Here is a 22,254-nt window from a genome sequence, read left to right as displayed (position 1 = left end):
AAATTTTCTATCAGAACAAGGAAAACTTATTTTATTGGCGAGTGTTTCTATTCGCCCCATTGCGGGGTGAATAGAAACATGCAACATTTTTTTCAATAAAACAATGAATTACTTATTTTATCAAAATGGATGTTACACCCTTAATAAAGGGAGGCAAGACCCATGTTTTAAAACTTTTATATTCATTCTACATATTATAGTATTTTTTGTACACTGCAAGATATATCGCAGACTGTTTCTATTCGCCCCGTTTCACGGTATTTGTTTTTTTTGGGCTATACAAGTGCCTTCTTCTGCTCAAACCAATCAGCAGCTGTAGTGGTAGCAGCGTCAGTAGCACTACTTTCTCTAACTGCCTGTGTGCGGTAGCGGTCGTATCAGCATTGATTATATTGGGCGGTACTTCCTCCTTCAAAAAACTGCCGTATTTTGGAAACACACAAACAGGGTAATTTAAATCTGTCGGCCGTCAAACTTGTAGTGTGAAAACAGTTTCCCGCTGTGTTATCGAAAGAATATCTTATTCCCACTGGCAGGCAAAGGGATGCGATTAGCATCATATCCAATATTAAATTGAACAAAAATTGTTCTTTCAAGGACAAATTGAATACTTAATTGATGAGTAAATTTTTCCATCTTCGTAGATTACACTTCATACAAAATGTTAGAATGCATTGACAAAGATAATTGTAAATTCGACTTCATCTCTATGTCTCAGTGCGAACTGAATTTTCTTTCCCTTCTGCAATACGCAACACCCAACAGTAGCGTAATAAAATGATCCGTAAATGATTGCGGCATCATCTGTTCCCCTACGACACTAGAATATATAATAAAGCCTTGAAAATTGTCTTGAAACCTGATCCCGTCGAGATGCGGTATACTTTTCCAAATCTGCATCATATTTCCAGTTCCCTCATTTTTCGCCCCTGCTGCACACATTGTCTGCTTAATGAACTTTACTTGAGCTTTGAGCTTGAACGACCGCACATTCTGTAGTTGCTCCTCCGTGATCGATCGGAGCTAGTGAAGTTGCGCAAGGAATCACATATATCTTGATTATGCTAACAATATACTATTCAAAATAGTCAAGCCTTGTTGAAACGCAGATTTCTGTCGATCTGATTGGTCGTTTAATTTTCGCTTTCCCTTACACTGTCGACAGACTATTACCTCTTGGATGGTCCTAACTAAGTAGCAGTGGATGGTAACAGCGGATAGCAGCAGTGTTATATCCGATCACTGTTAAAAGAGGTTGATTTACTGCGAACTGGATCGAACAGCAGTACATATTTGACTAAGCGTTGCAAACCATACGACACATTTTAAGGATCTATACATAAGGAGAGGGTATCAAAAATAATTATTTTACGCTGCATAAATAATGAACGTTCCAGTATTGACTCGTAAAATTAAAAAAAAAATAAATGAAAAATAAAACACAAAAAAATAAAAATGATTAAAAAGTGAACAAAAAATAAATTAAAAAATTAAAAAATTATTTGAAAAAATTGAGGTTTATGACTAAAAGTAAACAAATCAATATACTCTGATCAGATATCTTCTTTACGTTTGCTGCATTTACATAACAAATAAGTTCAAGACATAATTGATCTTTGTTCTATGACTTTATGTGGGTTAATCAAAAATAAAATTCTTCTTATTTACAATCAATAAAAAAAATGAATTTCTAAACTTGTTACAAGAAACATTACGTTAAACTTGCGGTCGTGTCTTATAAACAACCTCTTGAACATTTTTTTTCGAAATTGTAGTTAAAAAATTTAATTTCCTCTCGTCCCATTTACGATAGCGCTTCATATTTAGCAATATCTTAAATATTTTAAAAATCCTGAAATAATGATTTGTTGAATAATTTATGCTGAGGAATCAATAAAAAATTACAGTACATATATAGTTTTTTTTGGGGGATAAATCACATTCTTTTCTTATGAAAATATAAAAGCATTTGATTAAATTTGAATTCAGTATTTTACATTCAGAACTGGGCTACTGGGTGTAAGTTTATATGAAACTTGGTGCACGAGACTACGCGGGAAGAAAACGGTACGGAATTTCTCCAAAAAATGGTTACGTAATTCAGGTACGTCACCTTTCAAAGTATTCAATTTTTCCCAAAATATGCTGAAGTCTTTTTTACGCGTTTTTTACACGCGGATTGTTTTTCTCCATTACTCAAAAACGGTACCAAATATCGACCTCTTTTCAATCACGTTTTCCGTCTGAGGCCAAGAATAAACAAATTCCCTTAAAAAAAAAATCTGGTATAAATTCTGAAAATTTCAAATATTGCATTTTGGCCATTATCACAGTCAAATAAAGTTCAAACATTTCAGATAGGTTTTCTTCGTTATATTTTCAACTCTATGTCGCAATCCCATACAAATTTGGAACGCATCCCCCGGAAGTAATACAGAACCTCTGGGCCATTTTATAAAAAGTGTCCAAGTGGGAGACGTCCAGACGTTCCAGAGGACCTTTTTTGAAGTAGAATACTTCTCTCAGGAAGTTCGGCTACATAGGGATGTGAAATGAAAATCTAAAACCGAAAAAAGTGAAAATTTTGTCCAATTTCAAATGCTAATAAATCGGTTAGTATTCGATGGATTACCTTCGTTCTTGCAGAAATAGATTGGAAAATCTTCTAAGATTCTTCCAAAATAAAGATAATTGTAATTTTATTATTCAAACTATTGTACTATTGAAAATAGTTAAGCCTTGTCAAAACGGAAAATTAGACTTCTGATTGGTCGTTATAAGATTGCTTCCCAAGCACGGTCGACATAATCCTATACCTTGCAGTTTAAAATATGCTATTTAAGTTTTAAATATGGCATGGCTATGGATAGCGTAGTAGTTGCAGCAGGGTATATCTGACCATGAAGCATTTATGCAATAGTTGAATGAAAGTTGCAATTGCAGCAATCGCCCTTTTACAAGGCTACTAAATGTATTTGGAAGCGCATAATGAATGGTTATTATTAAACTGCAACTGAGGTTTGATGCTGCTGCAAATGCACAGCAGTATGATGTTTATTACGATTTGTTGATACGGTGCTTAACAAGCGGTATATACGAAACAAATCCGATTTAGAAATGACTGACACGCAAGCAGCCGGGTAATCTTTCTTGTAAAAGTATTCTACTTCAACCTTGCGGTCGTGGCTTTGCACACAACCCTCCTGTGTTTTTTTGTATGATTTGGACCACTGCGACCATTGTTTTGATCTTTTGTGGTCAACTTTCCTCTGGAACCTCTGGACCTTACTTTGGAAAGTTGAAAAATAATGATTTTTTTAATTTGTCTTCGGATGTTTAGAATAAGAAAAATGAATTATCTAATTTGTTACATAGCCGTTTTACGGTATCTGAGTTTTACAATATTTTATGATTTTTCAAATAGTATTTTTTCATGTAAAAAATTAATTTTTTACTAAAATGGCCGTCATTCTGGCAATTTTAGGAATTTTTAAAACGGCTCTGTAACAAGTAAAACAATCCATTTTCACATGCTCAAACAAAAATTCAACCAAATCGGTTCAGTACATGCTAAGAAAAACTCAGGTACCAATTTAGAGAGAGCATTCACGTTTCCAGCTGCCAACAGCGTAATACTCATTATATTCGCATTCACGATATGAGAAATACATCTTCGAATATACCTCAACCGATAGCCAAAACACCCGAGTATTCCCTATACTTAAAAGGTCCGAGAAAAAAAATCACGAAAATTCATTATTTTTCGACCTTCCAGAGTGGCATTCATGAATTACGTAACGCTCATAGGAAGAAGGGGGGGTATCCTCGAGCGTTATGATTTGTTACATAGGGGATCATTAAGATCAGCGTTACGTAACAAAAATCTCTGGAGAGACTCTCAAAAAACGAGTGTTTTGCCTTTCTCCTAGAAAGGTATAGCAATCACTTGCAAAACCGAAAGTATAAAAGTGCTCCAAACGGCCGAATGGCATATATCACTCGACTCAGCTCGACGAGCTGAGCATTTTCTGTATGTGTGTGTGTGTATGTATGTGTGTGTGTGTGTGTGTGTGTGTGTGTGTGTGTGTGTGTGTGTGTGTGTGTGTGTGTATGTGCAGATTTATATTCTCACTTACTTTTCTCAGGGATGGCTGGACCGATTTTCATGAAATTAATTGCAAATGAAAGGTCTTGGTGTCCCTTAAGACCCTATTCAATTTTATTGTAATCGGATTTTTAGTTTAGAGGTTATGTATCAAAATGTAAAAATCATGAAACATCATTAGCTCGAAAACTACAAAATCGATTAGAACAAAATTAGTTTCAAATAAACGGGCTACCTAAAATACCCTTAAGTTTTGAATTTCATAGAGATTGATCTTGTGGTTCAAAAGTTCTGGCAAGAAACGTGTTTTGAAGACTACTTAATCTCACTCATGTTTCTCAGAGATGGCTGGACCGATTTTCATAAAATCTGTTTTTTTTTATTCTCGCTTATTTTCCGTCGGTCTAGTTCCGCCACTGTTGTGGCCATTCATAAAATCAGTGTCAAATAGAAGGTCTAGTTGCCCCATAAGACCCTATTGATTTGTTTTGCAATCAGACTATTACTTTGCCTGTTATGTTTAAAAATGTGAAATCCAGCTATGAAAAAGAACATATACCGAAGACTACTTGAACTCACTCACTTTTCTCAGAGATGGCTGACCCGATTTCCACAAAATTAGTGTCAACTAATAAGTCTAGCTGCCTCGTAACAACCTATTGAATTTTACTGTAATCGGACTGTAACTTCGTCTGTAAAGTACCAAAATGTGAAAATCACGAAACTTCATTGTCTCAGAAACTACACAACCGATTTGATCAATATTATTAACAGATGAGCGGGCTAGTTAAGGGTTAACTGATGAATTATGATTCAACACGTCGTTTCAAAGTTTGGCTGCTCTATACGTTCCCATTTCATTTGATTATAATTAAACCTAAGCCACCGTTATGTATCAAATTGTTAATGAAACAACGAAAGTCTATTATGTCAAAGATTACATGACTTATCTGAACATTACTAGTGTCATACGAACGAGTCATCTCTCGAACTTACAAATAACAAATTTCATAACAATTTGATATGTGGCTCAAAAGTTATGGAAAGAAAAGAAATTCAAAGGCTATTTAAAACTATACCTGCTTTGATTGATATATGTGGTCTCAACATAATTTAAATGTGGTTTTGTACTATTTGAACGTTCCAAATTCATTGATTCCTTGCGATGTGTTTAAAGTCTGAAACTGCACGACGAATTGGCCATAGGATATGATCAAAGTCGAAAAACAAATCGTTTGAAATGATTGGTTTTATCGGAATGACAACATCCTCGACTTTTGGCTTCTGTACATCGCAATATTCATTGGTTTGTGCCAACTTAAGAACCCCGATAACACTCACGGAACGCGACGAGAGACAGGACACAACACGTATTGTTCTTACAAAACATAAAAAAGGAATTTAATTTACCTTTTTAGTCGACCGGTTTCGGGCAGCGATCTTGCCCATCAGCTGGACGATGTCCGACTAGTTGCGCATAGTAGCTGTTGTTTTCTAGATATCACAATTTCTCCCCTGTTACAGCTTCGTCAGGTGGAAGAGCGAAGAGAGTATTGGGGGATCATCCTCATTCATTAATGGATTGTCGGCGGCGGTGATGTACATTGATTCCCATGCGTTTAGGTTCGATGTTTTTCGTACATTTTTTAATAATTTTGCATTTTCCCAGTCGCTGGCATGGTTTTGGGATATAGTGTGTGCTGCCACACTCGATTCATTAGCCCGATCGTTATCAACTGCACTCTTATGCTCTCGCAGTCGCACTTTGAATTTTCGTCGTGTTTGGCCAATGTAAACCGCCGAGCAGTTTTTGCAGGGGATTTGGTAGATACCTGATTTTTCATCCGGGGGTACTTTGTCTTTTGAATTACACAACAGATCTTTCAAAGTGTTTTCACTTTTGTAAACAGCATAGAAGTCATGTTTCTGTAGTACGGATTGGACGGGATTAGTTATTTTTGGGTAAAATGGAAGACTAATTCTATGCTGTTCTTTTTTTTTCCGGTTTTAGTGTTGTGCAATTTAGCCTGTGTTTTTTCCGTTGGTGTTTTCGGAGAATTTTGTTTACGAAGTCTTTGTCATACCCATTCAACTCAGCAGCTTTATGTATTCTGTTTCTCTGGGTTTCAAAATCTTCTCTGTCCATCGGTATGTTGTATAGGCGGTGTGCCATAGAATGGAATGCTGCTTGCTTCTGGGCGCCGTAATGATTAGAGTCGGATGTTATGTATCTGTCTGTGGCTGTTGGTTTTCGGTATATTGAGAATTTCAGTGTGTTATCTCCGTTTCTCTTTATCGTCAGATCCAAGAATGGCAGAGACCCATTGGTTTCTTTCTCTACCGTAAACTTTATCGTTCTATGACGGGAGTTCAACAACTCGAATGTTTGTATAAGGTAGCGTTCTTTCACGACTGCAAAAATATCGTCCACATAGCGTTTCCACACTCGAGGGAAGTATTTCTCGATCGATAGTGCCACCTCAAAGTCACTCATAAAAAGGTCTGCCAAAAGTGGGGATAACTTGTTGCCCATACTGAGCCCAAATACTTGCCTGTAAAACCTCCCCCTGAACGAAAAGAAGTTTTGGTTCATACAGGTTTCGGTAATCAGCAGGTATGCTTCGATGTGATTGGGTGGTGCTTTCTTCCGTTCTAGGTGTCTGCGCAAGCTGTTCAATGCATCAGTCACTGGTACGCTGGGGAATAGAGCAGTGACATCAAATGAAACTAGAGCTTCACCCCTTCTTATCTCTACATCTTTAAGATAATCCACCAGTTCTACGGAGTTTTTAACACTCATACCATGTGTTACGGGGTAATTTTTCATTTCGTCCACCACCCATGCAGCCATTTTTTCTGTCGGTGTGCAAATGTTTGACGATATAGGGCGCATCGCCAGTGGACTTTTATGGATTTTTGGCAGGCAATACAAGGACGCAACTTTCGGGTTGGGGACATGAAACTTACGTTCTAATTTATCCTCTCCCATCAGGCGCGCAACCTTTTGCCGAACAGTGTTAGCTTCTTCTGTCATTGTATTGAGTGGATCTTCGGGTTTCCCGTTTTTGAACTTGTACGCTTCGTACGGGCCAGCAGCGATCATATCCAAAACGCGAGCATCGTAATCTTGTTTATCCATGATCACCACTGCATTCCCCTTATCCGCACGAGATGGATCTGACGATAAAGAGAAACGGAGATAACTTCGGCAAAATTTTAGGTGATCTCAAAACAATAAACTTTGCCGAACACATCATGTTTCTATCTCTTATATTTTACGAGCAACATAAAGTTTTCTATGAAGAGGTCCCGAAAATCACAATTTTCTTTATAACTTTTTTCTCAGATTTTTCCGAATTTTCAAACCTTCTACAAAGTTATCAGTCATCCCAATATGCATGTTTATGCTGATTATTGTTATTTTTTATCTCCTAAAATAAAAGAGTTATTTGACATATTTCGATATTTTTGGAGATACTCTCACCTCAACCATCTCAAAATTACGCAATTTTACGCACGTGACCGTTTCATACGATTAAATCAATTAAAGGTCAATTAAAGGTACACACGATTAAATCAATTAAAGGTCAATTAAATCAATTAAAGGTACACACTTTGGTATGTAAGAGTATGTAAGCAGCCTTTTCGCCTGTTTTTCAAAGCTATTTGCTGCCGATTTTTGTATACAAAAATTTAAAAATAAAGCAGTTTTGAGCTTCGAAAGTGGCCCCGACCGATCTTGAGCTAAACATGCATGCATGTTTGATGAGGTTACAAAAAATGGAGAAAATGTTAGAAATAGATTAACTAAAAATTGAGGTTTTTCTTATATTCAGTTATATATTCAGTATTGTAAGCGTGGATGCAAATAGTAGCTTTTATCAATTTCGCGTCTTCCGAAAATGTTTCAATGTAGATGATGGACGTGGATTTTGGAAAAGAACGTGATGCTTCGAAGCAGCTCTAATTGGAACAAGTGAGGACATGAAAATGCTCGCCTCGGTTTTTGTTCCATCATCATTCTCGAAGATTTGGTTATACTCCGGATTCCCGGATGGACGGCAGATCCCATATTCCACCGTCATCTCCTTATACAGAAACTCTGCATCCGTGAGATTGATTAATTTCCCTTCGTTCACCTCGATGATACGCTCGGCTGTTAAGTCAAGTAAATGTTGCAGTTTGATTTCAATCTCTGTTTCCGATATAACGACAAATTCATCCGCTGGATAGCAACTCTTTCTAGCAATTAGCAATCTATAGTAAGGGGAAAAAATATTTGCATTTCGTTTTTTTTTGCGCCTTACTGGGTATTGTTGTACTGCGAGACTGACAAATCGCTTTCCACCATGAGTGGCAGAGCTTCCACATCCGTATAGGTGACTTTCTGCTCTACTCCAGGAATCCCTAATTCTGGTTAATCAAGGAGTTCTTTGGGTAGCTTCATTAATCATCTCAGCCGCATCCGTTTGCCTCTCTTCCCGAAGCTTCATTCCCGTCGCAAATGCCAGCTCATTTGACGGGTAGCGATTTGGAATGTCAATATATGCTTACAATACTGAATATATAACTGATTATAAGAAAAAACTCAATTTTTAGTTAATCTATTTCTAATATTTTCTCCATTTTTTGTAACCTTATCAAAGCATGCATGCATGTTTAGCTCAGGATCGTTTGAGGCCACTTTCGAAACTCAAAACTGCTTTATTTTTAAATTTTTTAATACAAAAATCGGCACCGAATAGCTTCGAAAAACAGGCGAAAACGCTGTTTACATACTTTTACATACCAAAGTGTGTACCTTTAATTGAAAGTCTAAGGATAGTTATTTCATCGTATGGAACTGCCACGTGCGTAAAATTGCGTAATTTTGAGATGATTGAGGTGAAAATATCCCCAAAAATATTGAAATATATCAAATAACTTTTTTATTTAGGGAGATAAAAAATAACAATGTTCAGCATAAACATGCATATTGGGATGACTGATAACTTTGTAGAAGGTTTGAAAATTCGGAAAAATCTGAGAAAAAAGTTATAACGAAAATTGTGATTTTCAGGACCTCTTCATAGAAAACTTTCTGTTGCTCGTAACATATAAGAGATAGAAACATGGTGTCTTCGACAAAGTTTATTGTTTTGAGATCACCTAAAATTTTGCCGAAGAAACCATGCGTCTATCTCAATCTGTTAAAAAAATAAATTTTCTATCTCACTTTTAGGTGGATTGAGGACTCATATTCCTACATTTAAAGATGTATTTTTGAATATCTTGAAACTTCTCCGAACATACATTATTAGTATAATCAACATTTGAAACGCTATTTAATTAATCGCACGAAAACGGCAAAATAAAACACTGTGCATTGCACAATGGTCCAGAAACCGAATTTAGGGGGAAATTTGGGTCTAGAGCTCTATAGCAACATTTTAGAGAAAAACTTTCTTCTACAAAGTTGTTACATATGATGAAGCGCTCATTGAAAAATTATCAAAAATTAGGGTGACCAACATTTTCGATGCAATCAAATATCCAACTTTTTTATCTTTGTAGATAAAAGAAAAATTTGTTCTACAATGTTATAGCTCCATTAATTTTAAGTAACTTTGTAAAAAAAGTTTTTCCCTATCTTTGAAAACAACCGATTTATATTGAAAAAACATATTTTACGCTCCAACTTTTTTATTTCAAGTTTCATCTCAAAACTGTCTTTGAACGACTTTTAGAGCTTTTCAAGAGAAACAATTTGCAATGTTAACATCGTAAATATCTCAATTTTACTCAAAGTTATTAATATTTTTCATCAAAAAATATGCGTTTTTCATTTGTATGTCATTCTTTTTGGGGCAAACATAAAAAATATCTCTTGGTCTCATTTTAAAGGGCATATTTGACTCTATAAATGGAGGAACTGTTAGAAATATGTTATTTTTTCAATTTGAGTAAATTCAATTTAAAAACAAGACGAAAATTTCAATAATTTTATACATTATGCATATGAAAGCACCCAGATTTATTTTTCGGTATTTTTCCTTATAACTAGACGTAATTACCTTCAATTTGACCCTAAATGATCGAAAATCGATCAACTGGTTCAAAAGTTATGATTTTTTTTTAAATAAAATACATCGAATATAGCCGTTTTAATGGTCACCCTAAAAGTTGATTTTTTTGTTGCGTTACGTAATTTATGAATGTCGCATTATTTTAGTTAGTTTACTGCTATTTTCATTTATATTGTTTTATTCTTTGGTAATACAAAATTGAAAAAAAAAATTGTTTGATTATTCCGTGATAATGGAATGAACAAATACGAAGACGAGATAAAAAAACCACCTTACGAAACAACAATTTGCTTACTTTTTGAAAAAATATAGCTTTGTCGTTGTTGAGCTAGAAGTTGTTCTTACAAGAACGGAAGCGATACTAACGGGTGAAAAACTAAAATTTCGGATTTTTTGAGGCTCCGCAAGAAGGGTAGTGGAGGACCGGTCAATGTAATGACCGAAACAGGACTTCGTTCTTCTTGTCTTAATCATGGCTCAAGCCTAGTGGATTGGCAGTTAATCTAGTTGGGTATTTGAACGCATATTTGAAGAAAATTTGGATTCTTTTTTTTTTTCAAAAAGACCTTCTCGATAAAAAGTCTCTGTTATAAATAACAAATATTCCTGAACAACCACTCGAATCATTTTGTACCCTAAATACGCAACCCAACGAGTCTGCCTAAGTGTCGCCCAATTGAAATTTTTTTTGGGATTTTGAGTTGCTTGGTGTACAAAAATAGCTGGAGGGAAGCAAACTGTAAACAGTTGATTGATTGGTGGCCGTACACCACTCTTGTTCCGGCATAACGAAACGCTTCGATTGACAAATAAACCAGATGATTATCATGACAAATTAATCAGTTTCGCTTTGAGTACATCTATCTTCTCTGACAGCATTATAAACATTCTAAGTTTTTAATTGTCACCCGTTAGGAAGAATTTCAGTAGGACGGAAGACTCTACACATGGATCGCCTTCAGTCATCGTGGCAGCTTTGTCGAAACGAGTTTCCTAGACATGTGTCACCATCAGCTTAGCTCTTCCCTTCTGCAGACTATGAAAATTTCGGCTAATTTTCACTATTTGCGCTAAGCTAACGAGTCATTGATTGAATGGGAAGAAAACTGGTAACACTGCTGCAAAATGAGAAATTGTCTTTGGGTTAAAAAGTTAACAGACATTTTCAAATAAGTATAATTGTTTGAGGAAAATTACCCTTTTTTTTAATTTCTCCATGATCGATCGGATCGGTTTTATTGTTTAGGTAATCTTTCGTAGTTTTTTTAAAAAAAAATCAGATTTTTTAAAAATGAGCTTTTTAGGATAATTATTTTTAATCTTTCTTCTAACTTTTGTTCAAAAAAAAAAAAACAATAATTTTTAGAATGTATATGTTTTTTTGAAAGACAAAATTGTTATCTATAACTTTGCCGAGGACGTTATACCGATCAAATAAAACCTTTTGGCTCTAAAAATATTTGTAAGCATCAATACCTTCCCAAAAGGGCATTTTTAAATAACTTCAAAAAATGAGTCAAAGTTTCAGCCAAATCCAAAAATGGTCGTTTAAATTGGTTGCCCGTTTTTTTTTTGTGGAATTGCTCAGTGATGGAAAAATATACATTTCATATTTTGTTCAGCAAACATTGAATAATTTTTAAAAATAAACCACCGCTGATAAAAAAGAAAATGTTTCTGGCAAGGCAAGGGTCCTTAAGTTTTACACGGTTTTCTGATTTCTATATTTTAGCTGAAAGATTCAATTTCCTGATCATAACGTGATTTTCAAAATGTTTATCATTGTCTTTCGATTCTTAAATGAAGAATAAAAAACTGCTAGAAATGCCTTAAATGACAGTTTACAGTACATGGGTGAAATGTCATTGGAGACATTTCGAGCAGTTTTTTATTCTTTATTTAAAAATCAAAGGAAAACGATAAACATTCCTTGAAAATCACGTTTTGCTCAGAAAACGCGGCCTTTTCAAATGATATATAAAAACTGAGTGTAACTTTAGGACTTAATTTCCAATAACATTATTGTAAAAATTATTATGTTTCATCCTAGTTTACAAATAGTGAATCTGTTAGCTTCGCTATGCTGCTATATTGACAACTCAGTAAAAACTAAAACAACGTTAGTTTTGATCTAGGTATAGGAAATAAAATGAATTTGTGTCCATTTGTCACCTCGATTAGTTCCCACGATTATTGCTAGTTGCTTGAGACCGCAATGTTCATGTCTAACAGACTCAATCCAAACGTTTCCTATATTAGCTTAAGAGTGCGCAGAGTAATTTGTAAAATGAGGAGAAAAAACACAACAAATCACTCTTGCGGTTTAAAACCATAATCCTCCTTCACTCCAATAAGCACCCGGTATTACCGGCGAAAGTAATGGCGCATTGCCATCCTATTGGTAGCAGACAGCGCCGGACGCGACTGCCTCTACTGCCAGAAGCAGGAAAGACATCTTGTTAGCTTCTGCTCCATCTATCAATGAGGTTAGGAAGAATCTTGCGCGCACTAAAACGAAACCAGTAGTCTACAATTAAGACCAACTAAATAACAAAATAAATTATACAGTTTCAAAAAAACAACATCCTGAAACTTGATTACTCTGATGTTCAAGTTAGTTAGTAATCCTTTAGCACGGTAGTCGAAATAACGTTGCATGGAATCGATTACACCCCTCAAGGCGACTTGTAAGATTTCCTTGCTTCCACAGGCGTAAAAGTGGATGTGTCATCAGTTTACTTGTTTCCCCTGCGAGCCGAGATAAGGCATCCGTAGAATAGTGTTCGACATCGGACCGGGTAGGATCCGGTAAAAGTCCGGTCCGGTCCGGTCCGAAGTCCGATCGGACCGGAACCTTCAAAGTCCGATTTTTTTCCAGACCGGACCGGAACGAAGCCATCCGGACTTCGGAACGGACCGGGTAATGCTTTCCGGACCACGGACATTTTCGGTGAAAAAAAAAATTATTTAATTTAGGTCATGGAACGCAGCTAGTTCATCCTTTTTGATTTTCTTCGCTGCTTTTATTAAAAGTCAACCCATTTGGCCTTGCTCGCCTTTTTAACCTGTAATGTATGCTTTAATTGATCACATGGTTCTTATAAAATTAGAAAGACATTAATTGTCACATTTTTTTTGCTATTTCAATTTTGTTCCTGCTATCACTTCGAAACTAGTGAACAACTGATAGACTCGCACAACTTGTTCTGAATTTGTGCTTAATTCAAGGTGGTCAGCGAACCGGGAAAACCTTGAAAACCGGGAAAAAGTCGGGAATTCGAAACTGAACCGGGAAACCGGGAAATTTATCATGTCCATTTTTAACATTGTTTTTCATTTACACATGCTTGGGATCTGTTGTATTAGTTCAACGCACTATACATTTTCTGCCATCTCACAAACACTGGAAGGCTCAAGGAACCATTTAGTTGGTCTCGGGGTAAGGTGCTGGAATAACAAGCCAGTCGTCATACTTTAGAATCTTGGCAAAAAGAGATGACCGTTAGAGTCAATAGGATCCTAGCGTTAGCCCCGCAATTGTTCTGTACACTAACAGTTGACTGCGATTGTTTTTCTCTAATTTGTCTCTCTTCTCATTCGCACTGGTTAGGGCTTCAACAGTAAGTGGCGATCAAACATCAAAACAACCACCACTTTACAGGATCAACGTCTAATGTCATTTATGGCTGAGTTTGTTTCAAAGTTATGTACCGAATTCTTCACAATTGATGTAAAATATTTTTTAAAAAGGAACAAGATTTGAATCTTGGGTTACAAATCGCCAACAAAAGCCTACAAGGCCAGGGAAGGTGAAAACTTCAAATTACTAAAAAATATTTTGAAGGCCAGAGAAGTCAAGAATGATTCCAATAAAATTTTATATGTTAACTTGAAATAGGCAAAAACTAAACAATGATAAAAAAAAAATATTTTAAACCTGAAACAAGTAATGCCTCCACCAACAACGCTGGATCTGGGTTCGCATCCCAACGCCATAGGTGTCGATGGTTGTGTGCCGTGTGGTGACGTTATTCACTCACAATTAACCAAAACTGATCTAGATTCAATTCCTCCGGAGATTTTTTTTTATTCTCGCTTATTCTCTGTCGGTCTAGTTCCGCCCCTGTTGTTGTGCCAATCACCGACGCCCAGGGAGGCGACTCCACCCAGGACCCTAACTTTCGACCCGTTGATCAACGGACCGGCGCCAACGGGTTTACTTCCTCATGCGATGGGGCGTGATCCCAGAGATTTTTCGCCTCAGAAAATCTCCCAGTGTCGGCTAGGATTGAATCTAGACCAGTTTGGTTGGTTGTGAGTGGATCACGCCACCTCACAACCCTCGACACCTATGTCGGCGGTGGGATTCGAACCCAGGCGTCGAGCGTGGTTGGCGGAGACGTTAATCCTCCGGAGATTTTCTGTGGCGTAAAATCTCTGGGTTCTTCTATCGCATGGGACAGTGAAGCCATTGGAACCGGTCCGTTAATCAACGGATCGTTAGTTAAGATTCTAGTTGAAGTCGCCTCCCCGGGTGTCGGTGATTGACATGATAGTGGCAGAAATAGACCATCAGAAAATAAGCGAAAATAAAAAAATCGTAACCTAACCCATTCCCGGCGTATGATGCCATATGACATTACCTGACATTAAACTTTGATTTGAGTTCAACAATTATACTTGAAAATTTACACGAGAATAGATTGATGCTTAATATGCAATACAGTTTATGTTGAATATGCATATAGTTGATTAGTAATGAGAGTTTAAAGTTCATCGTTTGAGGTAAAAACTGATTTTTCTCCACCGGTAATCGGTTAAGCTTAAATCCGCTTGCGAAAATGTTTACAGAGACTAGAAAAAGATAAAAGATATATAGTTTCTAAAGTTCTCGATAAAAGTCAGCAATCAGATTTTAATTTAAAGCCAGAAATGCACCATAAATATGAAAAGAATTCAATGATATTATAAAAGTAATAAATTCAATTTTTTAAAACAGATTTTTGTGGAAACTTCTGAAATCTAGAACGCGGAATCGCGGAATCAAACACAAACCAATTTCATATTTAGCTCAAAAAGGCAAAAATTGTTTCTTAGTAGCAATAATATTAAATTGATTTAAATTTAGAATTTCAAGTAGATTTTTGTTGAAAATTCTGAAATTTAGAACGCGGATTCAAAAAAAAAACAAAACAATTTTCTTATTTAGCTCAAAAGGGCAAACAATGTTTCTAAGTAGCAATAAAATTGTATTGAAGCCTGAAAGAAACTAATAGTATCAATTTAAAATCAATTTCAAAACTAAAGTGTGTGAACACTAGGAAATGGGTAATAATTAGGTTGAAAATGCAAAAAATTATTCTTTATATTTATATTTATTCTTAAAGAAATTTAAAATTGTCAGAAACGGCTATCATTGCAGATTCAGGCAAGGCGAAAAACTAGCTCAATTCGGGGTCAAAAAATATGTTCTAATTATTTTAAAAACTCTGAAAAATAACTAGAATGTTTCCTCTCATCAACTAAAAAAAATGACTATGAACAAGTTATCAGGAAGGTTGGTAACGTCTCCGCCAACCACGCTCGACGCCTGGGTTCGAATCCCACCGCCGACATAGGTGTCGATGGTTGTGAGGTGGCGTGATCCACTCACAACCAACCCAACTGGTCTAGATTCAATCCTAGCCGACACCGGGAGATTTTCTGGGGCGAAAAATCTCTGGGATCACGCCTTCCATCGCATGAGGAAGTAAAGCCGTTGGCGCCGGTCCGTTGATAAACGGGTCGTGAGTTAGGGTCCTGGGTGTGGAGTCGCCCCCCTGGGCGTCGGTGATTGGCCACAACAGTGGCGGAACTAGACCGACGGAAAATGAGCGAGAATAAAAAAAAAAAAAAAGTTATCAGGAAACAAGAAAAAAATAATAAAAAAATTTTGAAGTCAATTCAATAAGAATAATTTGAAGTCAATTCAATTTAAAATTAGGTTTTAAAAGAGAAAATTAACTCAGAATTGGGAATTTAGCTAAAAAAATTGCTAAATTTTAGTCTGACGAGAAATCTGGAGAAGAAACTCCAGAAAAGATTCCAATTTGAATTTTTCACAAGGCTTGAAATGACAGAAAATGATTTCAAAGATTTGTCGTTTCCGAAGTTCAACAGCAGCCAAAACAACTTTGAATTAAATTCCAAATTTGTAAAAATATATATTAAAGGTTTGAAAAAGCAGAAACCAGTTCTACAAAACGCAGAGAATCTCCACCAGAGAGTGCAGAAAGTTACAAATATTGCTTTAGTTGAACAGTTTAATTAAACCTGAAATTATTTACGTAAGTCTAAAATGACAGGAAATTGTTCCAAAAAACGGTTCAAAACAAATTAAAAATTTATGTGAAAATATTCTGAAACATAAGGCACAAATTGATTCTAAATTATATCCTGATTTTAGCTGAGTGAAATAATGAAAATCTCAGCCATGAAAAGTCGAAAAATCATCAGCAACATGTTGGCCAAGGAAGTTAACCCTTTTTCAAGTTTTGAAATGAAATAATGATATCAAAAACAAGATTCTCTCACAAAATTATTTTGTTAATAAATAAACGTTGTTGAACTTATATATATTCATGCGTTTTAAAACCGGAAAAAACATCAATTTCTAACCGGGAATTTGAAACTGGAAATCTCCTGGCCACCCTGTTAATTGAATGCCATCGGCTAAATTGGTGGAAAGTGAGTTACAGTATACATAATTTTTGTTTCATTTATGGTGTTGTTTATTTTCTTTTCATCATGCAGGACAATTCTGAAAGATTTCCGAACCTGTCGTTAATAGCATGAGACGTCCTGTGTGTTTCTGCATCGAGTGTTCCACTCGAAAACAAATTTTCTTCGGGACGGGTCCTCGTCACATCACGCATAAACAGACTTAGTAGGAATCCGGCAGCTACTTTTACTAAAATATTGGCTTAAATAAATGTTCCAAAACTAGGAAAATTGTAGAACCAGCCTTTTTTGTTACTACACTCCAAATGAAAACAATTAGAAAAAAAATGTAATAAAAAAAAAAATAGAAAAACAAATTGCAAAACTTAGTTTGTATTGTCAAACATTTTTCAACATGCATAAAAGTCTTTATAATATTTTTTTCACTTAAATAACGCTCTCGAAAAAACTGGCAACTTTTGTTCCCGGACTTCGGACCGGACTCCAGACCGGAACCGGAACGAAGCCAATCGGACCGGACCCAAATCGGACCGGAACGAGCTAGTTCCGATTTTTTACCGGACCGGACCGGACCGGAACGCGGACCAAACGTTTTCGTTCCGATGTCGAACACTACCGTAGAATGAACCTTGGGTCAGAAAACGGGAAATAATATATTGCTGGTTCTAAATGTAGCACTTCCTTTGCACCGTCCGTCCATCCATCATCGTCGTCGATGCGTCGTCGGTCGTGCGCTCCGTCAAGCGTAGTAGCGATGACGATGAGTGCGACTTCTTGAACGCGAAACTGCGCACTCTTCTTAATCCAGAAGCAACCGAACAACGCGGTAAAACATTCTCGAAACAAGGATAAATCACACCAAACCTGGCGCGACTTGTAATATGGTCACATAAATTATACAGTTCTATAAATAACGGTCGGCTCGAGTTGGTTACTTCTAGGCGGGATAATGCGAACCGCTTACAGCAAAACTGCATGCTGCACTTTCGACGCCCGTTGCTTGCGTTGATGCAAGTTGGACATTACGACCCGAAAGTGACGACTAGCATAATTAAACGTATCAATCATTCGGTGGTCATCGTCGTCTGTCGGAACTTTTTCGATTTCTGTCAAAATTACGGTCAGCACAGCATCGGGTGCAATCGAGTTTCGCTTTTGCAAAGGCGAACGACCTGCACCCGGGTCTCTCTATAGAGTACAATGCGATGATGGTTCGGATAGTGGGCAGTCTTTCAATTTCGATTCCGTTAGATATCGAACAAAAACTAGACGAAAAAAGTAAGGCAAAGAAGTAATCACGCCGGAGATTGGACTAGTTATTAGCTCATTTTCGTGACCGTTCACCAAAGTAAATAATACTATTTTGATTAGAGCAGCCTTGCGCTTCATTGCGTTGCTCACGATCCATCCAATTGGCAGACATTTTTGTTTTGCAGCTGATTGCCGTTAGTCGTGCAGTTCGCTTTTTGTTTTCTCGACTTTCGCTGTTTGCAAAATGATTGGAAAAGTTATCGAATTATCGGGTTTATCATAATTTGCCAGATTTAGTTACTTTATAGCAGAGTAGGCAGTGTGACTTTGTACTCGTATCCAAGTGAGTTTTAAAACTTGCTCGCACATTTATTTTCGGTTTGCACGTAAGCCCTACTAACAGTGCACTACACTTGAGTTGGATTTGAGTTTGAATCCTGCATAACAACCATTGCATAAAAATCGAATTGCGATGAAATTCGCGCCGCGTCTGCTGCAACAGTTTGTTGCATTGTCCTTTGAAAGCATAAATTCGATCTAAAAACAAAACTCATCGCGTTACATTATCGCCTGCATCGCTGGATACATCGTGCACTGCATGCATTGCACGCATTTAAACTCAATCGATCAGAGTGTGCGGTGCAAAAAAACTCAAACTATCGAGAGGAAGCAGATACAAGTTGGATTCAAATCTGGAAAAGTGTTACTCAGTTCAACTTTGCACGAGCTCATGCCATCACTGCTTTATAGCATTGCATTTTAATCTTTATACTGATTTTTATGAGTCTTCTTCTTACAGCAGTCAGTTGAATAGAAAAGTAATTTATGTCGTTTTATTTTTTAATTTCAGTTTTGGGAAATCATCTCGGAGGAACACGGTATTGATGCTACCGGCATTTACCACGGGGAATCAGATCTGCAACTGGAACGAGTCAGCGTTTATTACAATGAAGCCTCAGGTAATTTTTACTATCGAATACTACGCTACCATTCCCTTTGCGTTGCGAAAAGAGTAGCCTTAGCAGTGAATGGCTGCTATTGTGTAATTTTATCGTAAGATGGACCTCCGTTGTGTGACTGCGCTTGGGGCACTGCTTTGATATGAATGGAGAATTGATTTTGAACAAAACCTAATTAAGCAATAAACTGGTGCAATAAAGATTCCAAATTCGTTTTAAAATTGATCAGTTAATATGAAATTCGAAATGGGTCGATTTTATTGCGTTTACTTTTTACTAAAGATGGCAACCATTTTTAACTAAAATATAAGCGAAGATTACCAAATTATGTACACTAAGGTCGCTTTTTACGCGTTTTTACGCGTTACTTGTACGAAAATTTCTGATGTTGCATGAAACATTGTGTTCAACTTGTGTAAATTAGTCATACACTAAAGTCTCTTTTTACGCGGGGGATACATGCCGCGTAAAAAAAACCGCGTAAATTCCGGAATCCGCGAAAAAAAAACGCGTAAATTCCGGAATCCGCGTAAAAAAACGCGTAAATTCCGGAATCCGCGTAAAAAACCGCGTAAATTCCGGAATCCGCGTAAAAAAAACGCGTAAATTCCGGAATCCGCGTAAAAAACCCGCGTAATAAAAACCGCGCAAAAAGCGACCTTAGTGTATCATGAATATCAAAATTGATGGTGTCAACATTATGTTGTGTCCCCTTTACAGCCGTCTCCCGCTCGTCGGGTGGCAAGTACGTGCCGCGTGCGATTCTGCTCGATCTGGAACCAGGAACGATGGAGGCGGTCCGCTCCGGACCCTACGGAAAGCTGTTCCGTCCGGATAACTTTGTGTTCGGGCAGTCCGGCGCTGGCAACAACTGGGCCAAGGGACACTACACCGAAGGTGCCGAACTGGTCGATGCCGTCCTAGATGTGGTGCGTAAGGAGTGCGAGAACTGCGATTGCTTGCAGGTAAGGATTATCAAATCTGCAGTGTCTTTCGTAACTTCATCTTTGTTTTCTAAATTTTAGGGTTTCCAACTAACGCATTCGTTGGGAGGTGGTACCGGATCTGGCATGGGAACGCTGTTGATTTCTAAGATTCGTGAAGAATATCCAGATAGAATCATGAACACATACTCGGTGGTGCCATCGCCGAAGGTATCGGACACCGTGGTCGAACCGTACAACGCGACCCTGTCAATCCACCAGCTGGTGGAAAATACCGACGAAACTTACTGCATCGACAATGAAGCATTGTACGACATCTGTTTCCGCACATTGAAGGTGCCAAATCCCAGCTACGGCGATTTGAACCACTTAGTTTCGCTGACAATGTCCGGTGTAACTACCTGTCTGCGATTCCCCGGCCAGTTGAACGCGGATTTGCGAAAACTCGCCGTCAATATGGTTCCGTTCCCTCGTTTGCATTTCTTCATGCCTGGCTTTGCTCCACTAACCTCTCGTGGATCTCAGCAGTACCGTGCTCTGACAGTTCCGGAACTCACCCAACAGATGTTCGATGCTAAGAACATGATGGCAGCTTGCGACCCAAGACACGGTCGATACCTGACCGTTGCTGCTGTCTTCCGTGGTCGGATGTCAATGAAGGAAGTCGACGAACAGATGCTCGCTGTGCAGAACAAGAACAGCAGCTACTTCGTAGAGTGGATCCCGAACAACGTGAAGACCGCCGTCTGTGATATCCCGCCGAAGGGCTTGAAGATGTCGTCGACCTTCATCGGAAACACAACCGCCATCCAGGAGCTGTTCAAGCGTATCTCTGAGCAATTCTCCGCTATGTTCCGTCGTAAGGCTTTCTTGCATTGGTACACCGGCGAGGGTATGGATGAGATGGAGTTCACCGAGGCGGAGAGCAACATGAACGATCTGGTGTCCGAGTATCAGCAGTACCAGGAAGCGACGGCCGACGACGAGTTCGAGCAGGAGGAGTGTGCCGACGAAATGGAGGGCGAATGCGTTTAAATCTACCATGTTGGATGGCAGTGAAGCATTTTTACTATTTATTATTATTATTATTAGATAGATAAAACGTAATGAGGTTTTATGAGTACACAAGCCGAAGAAATAGTCTTTAAAAATCTAATCCTTCATCTACTCTCGGATCTCAGCATATCTACTAATCGACCAGATTTAGAGCTGCCCTTGGCAGCGATTGCACCAAACTTTACTTATACCGGCAATTCAGACAACTTTTCACCATAAATAGATCACGCATTACAAAAGCATCAATCAAAGTAGATTCATAAGTTAGATAACGTGAGAGTGCGCGAATATATTGAGTTTAGGAGAGAAGTGCAGTCCTGTTCCCCAACAAACACGGAGTGTGTAGCGAATGCACCATGTAGCCTACATTCAGGCACTATTTCTACTGGAATGAAATAGTGGACGTCACCGAGAGTCGATGGCTTTTTATGGTAACAGTAAGTCTACCGTGCAGAGGGGCATGACTGGAACGCCGTTTGATATAGATAGAGATATAAAGTTGAGAAGAAAAAAAAAAAACCCGACAAAAGTGCTGCCAATCAATCCAATACAAAAGCAATCGGAATAGTTGTTCAATACTTATTTGCTTCCTTAAACGTTTATTTCCAGATCGTCTGGCTATTTATCCAAAGATTATTTTTGAAACTCATTTGATTTGCTCCAAGAATCGGTTTACTTCGGGGCAGGATTGATTAGTTAACTCTAAATAATATATGAACCCAACTTCAATACTAACCGCCAGTATATCACTGTACTATATTTATCACTTTGGATATATGCAAATGAATTACAGGAATTTGTCGATTCTGTGTCGAATGGTCATTTGATTTTACAACGACAATCACCTTGAGGTAGAATTGGACTTAAACGAAATACACACAATTGTAATGTTAATATTTGAAACGGAACAATAAAACCACAATTGTATTTATTTGTAAAACCGTGTGTGTTTTTGTATGAAGCATTCATTGATCCACATAGTTCTAAAGGCTAATGTTACGATTTTAGTGACGCCGTCAATCTCTCCCAGAGTGGAACTTCGTAGTAACGAACCACTTCTTTTTCAAGTGAATTCTTGTTCGATACAAAACATAACAATGGCTATGTGCAAAGCAAGGACCGCAAGGTTGAACTACTTAACGACATTTGAATCT

At 37.5% G+C, this 22,254-nt stretch overlaps 1 protein-coding gene across 1 annotated transcript in view; it reads left to right on the top strand.

The window, feature by feature from the left end:
• Window positions 1–22,040, top strand: part of LOC129721557 (tubulin beta-3 chain) — a 69,961-nt gene extending 47,921 nt beyond the window's left edge. Inside the window, exons 2-4 of the mRNA XM_055674262.1 lie at window positions 18,992–19,100; window positions 19,821–20,065; window positions 20,126–22,040. Of these exons, the coding sequence (XP_055530237.1) occupies window positions 18,992–19,100; window positions 19,821–20,065; window positions 20,126–21,079 (1,308 nt within the window). The 3' untranslated portion in view covers window positions 21,080–22,040. The remainder of the gene's footprint in view (window positions 1–18,991; window positions 19,101–19,820; window positions 20,066–20,125) is intronic.
• Window positions 22,041–22,254: the final 214 nt, after the last annotated feature.

Source organism: Wyeomyia smithii, chromosome 2, assembly GCF_029784165.1.
Source record: "Wyeomyia smithii strain HCP4-BCI-WySm-NY-G18 chromosome 2, ASM2978416v1, whole genome shotgun sequence".
In the NCBI taxonomy this organism is placed as follows: Eukaryota; Metazoa; Arthropoda; class Insecta; order Diptera; family Culicidae; genus Wyeomyia; species Wyeomyia smithii.
The sequence above is the reverse complement of the archived record's forward strand: the minus strand, read 5'-3'. Positions and strand labels throughout refer to the sequence as shown.